Source organism: Ahaetulla prasina, chromosome 2, assembly GCF_028640845.1.
Source record: "Ahaetulla prasina isolate Xishuangbanna chromosome 2, ASM2864084v1, whole genome shotgun sequence".
In the NCBI taxonomy this organism is placed as follows: Eukaryota; Metazoa; Chordata; class Lepidosauria; order Squamata; family Colubridae; genus Ahaetulla; species Ahaetulla prasina.
Genome location: NC_080540.1, coordinates 71,217,510 through 71,223,302, shown reverse-complemented (window position 1 = coordinate 71,223,302; position 5,793 = coordinate 71,217,510). Strand labels below are relative to the sequence as shown.

At 42.3% G+C, this 5,793-nt stretch overlaps 1 protein-coding gene across 1 annotated transcript; it reads left to right on the top strand.

Moving 5' to 3' along the window:
• Positions 1 to 8: 8 nt before the first annotated feature.
• On the top strand, positions 9 to 1,666 carry LOC131191367 (protein BTG1-like). Its single transcript, XM_058169422.1, has 2 exons — positions 9 to 311; positions 897 to 1,666. Exons 1-2 carry the CDS (start codon positions 194 to 196, stop codon positions 1,247 to 1,249), a joined length of 471 nt encoding a protein of 156 aa, XP_058025405.1. The 5' UTR covers positions 9 to 193; the 3' UTR covers positions 1,250 to 1,666.
• Positions 1,667 to 5,793: the final 4,127 nt, after the last annotated feature.

Below are 5,793 nucleotides of genomic sequence, written 5' to 3'. Positions count from 1 at the left end.
TGTGTCTCCCGATCTGTTTACTCCTCGCGCTCGGCTCCCCAGCGGCGGCTGAGTGGGTGGCGGCGGCGGCGGCTGCAGCAGCTGAGCCGGCGGCGCCGATCGGCAGCTGGGTCACCCCTCCCTTCCCCGCAACATCTGCCGCCTTCGCCCTTCCGACGCAGAGAGAGCGAGCGAGAGTTGCCCCGGGAGAGCCATGAAGACGGAGATTTCCACGGCCGCGGGCTTCATCACCCGCCTCCTCAGGACCCCCGGCGGTATCGGCGACGAGGAGCTGCGTTGCTTCAGCGAGTCCCTCCAGGAGGCACTCCGAGGTGAGGCGGCGGCGAGAGACGCCCGTCGTCGTCGTCGTCGTCGTCCCCTTACCGTCTCTTGCCTCAATGCCGCCCCTGCCGCCGCCGGGACGAGCGAGACGCAGCCCGGCGCCCCTCAGCCGCTGGCACCGCTGTGCTGAGCCCAAAAAGGACGCCTGTCCAGTCCCGTCCGCGGCGCGACAGCAACCTCTCGAGGCGCCTCTACCGGGGACCCGATTCCCCGAATCCCGCCACCTCCTGCCTCCCTTCGCGGCCCTCGCGTCTCTCTCGCCCTTTGGCGGTCGGCAGCCCTGGAGCTGCTTCGGATCCCCTCCGCGCTCGACACCGCCCCCCCCCCCAAAGCCCTCCTATCGTTGGCGGGACCCTCCTCGGCGTCGGACTTAGCCAAACGGCTTTTTCTGATCGACGGGATCGGTTCTTGCAACCCTCCGTCCAATCCCTCTTTGCGGTCCCCTGCCAGGCGGTGTGTGGGGCTGGGTGGGGGGGTGTTGATGATCTGGTTTGGCTGATTCTGGATTGCCCCAGGCTGTGCAAGGCTGTAACCCTTCTCCCCCCCCTTTTTTTTTCCTTTGTTCCTCTTTGCAGATCATTATAAGCACCACTGGTTCCCCTTGATGCCCTCCAAAGGCTCTGGGTACCGCTGCATTAGGATCAATCACAAGATGGACCCCTTGATAGGCAAGGCAGCAGGCATGATTGGACTAAGCCGCGAGAGACTCTTCCAGCTCCTGCCCAGCGAACTAACTCTCTGGGTAGACCCGTTTGAAGTGTCCTATCGTATAGGAGAAGATGGGTCTATCTGCGTTCTCTACGAAGGCCCTAAACCAGCCATGAAGAATGCCAAAGCTCTGGAGAGCAGAAGCAGCTGTAAAGAGGAGTGGAGAATTGGCAGAGCCAGCCCTTCCAAGAACTACAACATGATGACAGTTTCCAGTTAAAAAAAAAAACATTCCCTGTACAATGATGTATGTATGTATCCCACTTTGATAATGATGTTAGATGATGTAATTGATATGTTGATTTTCACCCCATAGTCATTAAAAGTTGTAGTACTACTGCCAAACTCTTTGTTTTGTGGCCAAGGGCTAATGTATAAAAAAAAAACCACAGTTCTTTTACATGTTTTCTGAATTGTATACTGTAAATGAAATTGTACAGTCAATGCAATTGTTTTACAGATTTATATTTTGGAAAAAAAATCCTTGGCTATTTGTAATAAAAATGAAATTAATTTCATTTATTTTTTATTTTTATAATGCCTTTTACTTTACAATAGCATTCCTAGATCATCATTGCACTTCTTGAGCAATAACATAAGAAAGAAAAGAGAAAGGGGGATGTGGTTGGGCATTATACACTTTAATAGGAGGGATTTTTAAAACTTAACCAATAATTTGGCTGCACAAACTATTGTACTTGGGGATGTAAATATTGCTGTGCAAAATAAGTATACGATGATTAAATATCCAGAATACTTTTTTAAAGTTCCCCCAAAGTTGTCAAGCATGGAATTTGAGTATTGTAGAAATTTGCTGAATGGTTTATTCTTGCCACTTTGGTCAAAAATCTATTAAACGTTTTAATGTTTTAATATATCCAATATATATTAAATTTAACAATTATTCAAGCCTTCAAAATATAATTGTGAATGCTTTCTTGGGATTAAATTGTCTTAAGTTTGTTCCTTTTCAAACCTAATGATACTCAGCACCTTACATGAATGGAATTTCATGTCAAAAGTATTCTCAAAGCAATTGTGATTTCAGTTCAAATAAGTTAATTTGATAGCACATTTTAATCCATAATTTAAATCTATTTACCTACTCTCTGTTTCTGTGATATTTAAAAATGTTTGCTATTGATCTATTTAAAATTAAATTTAAAAAGAATCTCACATTCAGTGTTTTAGAATACCAAAAGCTATAAAAAACCTCTCCTAAGGCCTTTTATCATACCAGGTAAAGTTTGGTTTTGTATGTAATGAATACAAGCATTGTAGGTTGTTAAACTCTCTAAGCTATCTTAATATGTCACATTACCAAGGCAAAAGGTGCAGTTAAGAAACAAGTCTGGACAGATTCAAAGTGACACGTAGAATGAATTGAAAGAATGGAATCTCAATTGTTTTATAATTCACTAAATACAAACTGTTTAAAATGGAGATCTCTAATAAAAACAGTTTAATAAACTGCATAATATTTTAAAATATGAATATATTAAAATAATTTTAACCTAAAAGATAATATTGAGATTTTTTTTCCCCATTCAGTTGGGACCAATTCTCAGAGAGTGCCTGGACAAGTCTCTGCAGTTTGCTTGGTGATCTGTTTTCAGAAGTAGGGTGCCAGTTTCACCTTCCTAGGGCTAAAAAAAAGCCCAAGGTCACCCAGTTGGTTTTGTTTGTAGCCAATTGTTGTAGAACCACCACACCAAACTGGTTCTCACTGAGGTTATTGTCTGCCTTTGAAAGCAGCTGTTTAATTTACAGGAAATGAGCTTTCTTTCTTTCTTTCTTTCTTTTTTTTGTTAGTGCAAGTCAGTATTTTGTATTCCAAATCCTGGTAAGTTCATAAAACTTAAGAAAGTTAAGTTTTTGAAAGCCATTGAGTCATCACAGAGATACACTCCTCTCTAGGATCATCTCACCCTTCATGCCCGCCAAAAAGACAGCCATGATCGTTATAATTGAATCTTATCAATCTACGTTATATATATATCAGTAAGATGGGACCCAAAGATGAGCTGTTGAGAGAACAGCTGAGACAGCAGCAGGCATGGGAGGAACTTCAGACAAAGGAAGTGCCATGGGTAGACAAGACCCTGGATTAGATGATTATTGACAGATAGCTGAGATGATTAACATAGGGAAGTCCTACCAGTGGCTGGACTAAATGAGAGAGCTGAGGTACTTATCGTATTAGCAGAAGAATAGGCACTAAGCACTGAAACACCATAGAAGAAGAGGGTCTACCACACTGGATAGGACCTGAGGTAGACTATGCAGAGAGGTCTCGGAGGAGTCCAACACATAATGGAATGGTGTAAAATGCAGGCCGGAACAGCATATACTGAATGGTATATGCTGGCCTTACATACAGAAAGACAGTGTATGGGCTAGACCCTGTTAAGTCCATATGAGAGATTCCACAGAAAGTTGTAGAGAATAACTTTCTTACTAAGATCTTGTGGGACTTCCAGACAGGCAGGCAGATATTGGCCAATGAACCAGACATCATGATAGTAGACAAGGACCAGAAGAAAGCAATAATGACAGATATAATGGTGCCAAATGACAGCAACGTCAGGAAGGAGTATGAAAAACTGAAGAATACTGAAGGAGGAACTAGAGAGGATATGGAAAGTAAATGTCAAAGTGGTCCCAATGGTGGTAGGAGCACTCGGGACTGTGATTTCTAAGCTGGAAAAATGGCTCTAACGATCCCAGGAACAACATCAGAGCTCTCCTTCCAGAGAAATACTGTGCTAGCAACAACTAAGACAGGGGTTCCCTGGGCCGTGGCCCACCAAATGGTGAATTCAGAATTGGGTTGCATGACTGGCTGGCTGGAGCACATGTGTGCATGCGCACAACACAACTTCCATGAGTGGGGGGCACTTGTGCATGCATGCTGACCCGTGCTTGCATGGCCCAGTTCCCCCCTGTCCCCCAGGCTGCAAAGGTTGGGGATCACTGAACTAAGACATTGCACAGAACCTGCCAGCTCCCAAGCCTTCTATAGGGGACTGGAAATTGAGGAAGACACCCACACCCACACACATTTATAGATTTATGTCTGCATTGTTCTTCCTGTGAAAATCAATGACTGACAAATGTTCCTCTTTCCCATATTGTTGCTCTACAAAATAATAGCTGAAAATTACCTGAGACCTCTACCTCCATTCATTCCCAGTTTGAACAGTAATCTGTGACACATTACTAATGATTTTTTTTCTGGAGTATGAAGGAAAGCCTATATTTCTGCGTCATCTTTAGACTCCATGGTCCACTACAGTTGGAGGTTTAATTGCTTGGAATATAGATCAGAACTTTTCCTGTGATGGTATCAGGAGGCAGCCCAATTGGGTCCGTATTAATAATAAAATTATTCTATAGAGAGCTGTTCCTTCCATTATATCTTCAGTTTTCCATCCATTGTGGTTTCATCTATGAGGGAGAGGGGTGGTTCAAAAATGTAATAAATAAATAAATTATAATTAGCTATCATATAAAGTTTGTCTCTACAGTGTTCTTTTTAATATTATGTTGTCACTGAGGGTGAGTTCTGTTTGTTGGCTTGAAAAAGAACTTAAATGTGTACTCAATAAATATCCAGCCAATGTTTTCATCAGCCTTACCCAATTTGGCATTCCCCAGATGTCTTAGGACTGCACAAATAAGAATTCTGGGAAATGCTAAATCAAAACAAGTGCAGAGTTTCATCTATAGAAAGGGTAGTTAAAAGAATCCTTAAGTACAAGAACTAAGATTTTTTTTTTTTAGCAAAATGGCATTTTTGAGGCAATTCTTCAAACGTACATGAAGATAAAAACTTAAGAGTCTTGCTAGATCTGATTTGTACTGCATTTCAAATAAATGACTGCAAAAGTGTTTATATCACATACTTGGTAAAGCTAGAATGATCAGACCTGAATTGCAAAAAGTTGGTCAATCACTGAGTAGTACACATTACATGTTTCTGTGCCTCCTTTTTTGCCATCTAGTGTTCAACCATTTTTTTGTACCCCAACAGCCACATCTCATTATAATTCATATATTTTTAAATTTATATCATTTATATTATTTATGTTGTCACTTCACATCACATTAGAAAGTTTGTAGATATATAAGCATGTTAATGGAAAGCCAATTCTGTGGTATATCGCCGGGGGTGGTGGTGTTTAAAATTAAATAATCCATTTGAGTACTAAGGGAAAAAAATACCTCAAACACTTAAAAGTGTCTTTTTTTGAAGGGCCAGTACTGGTCTTTCAAAAGATAAGGCTTTGTAAATGTTCACATCTGACTCATTTAAAGGAAGCATGTAAGTGGTACTGTATTGCCTTGGCAGCATGTGGAAATTTCCCTTATATGAAGCAACTTGTTGGCATCAGTGAAAAGAACATTTAGAATAGATTTTGTTATTGGTCTTTTTGTCTATTCCCTCCTCTTCGTTTCATCACATCCTATTACTTGGATATTTTCCTGATGTTAAGCTTACTACAGAGGAGAATTTTGAGTCTGCAATGCTGATTTGGACAGGAGGGCTCAGTTTTTGTCTAACACCTATTTACTGTTGAGTTAGCAGAGCAGTAGCCCCCAACCTTTTGGGCACCAGGGTCCAGTTCCATGGAGAGAGGTTTTCCCTGGAGCAGAAGGGGACGTGGTTTCATGTGCTGCCTGCATCCTATAGATGGGGCTTCACTTGTTTGCGTGGATCCTTTGTTGGCATGCTGCGGATCAATGCCAGTCCATGGACCAGGG

Excerpts from the sequence above, each read along its gene's own strand:
- LOC131191367 (XM_058169422.1), top strand. The coding sequence starts at position 194 with ATGAAGACGGAGATTTCCACGGCCGCGGGCTTCATCACCCGCCTCCTC. Across the intron at positions 312-896 it reads CCTCCAGGAGGCACTCCGAG|ATCATTATAAGCACCACTGG; the intron begins GTGAGGCGGCGG and ends TCCTCTTTGCAG.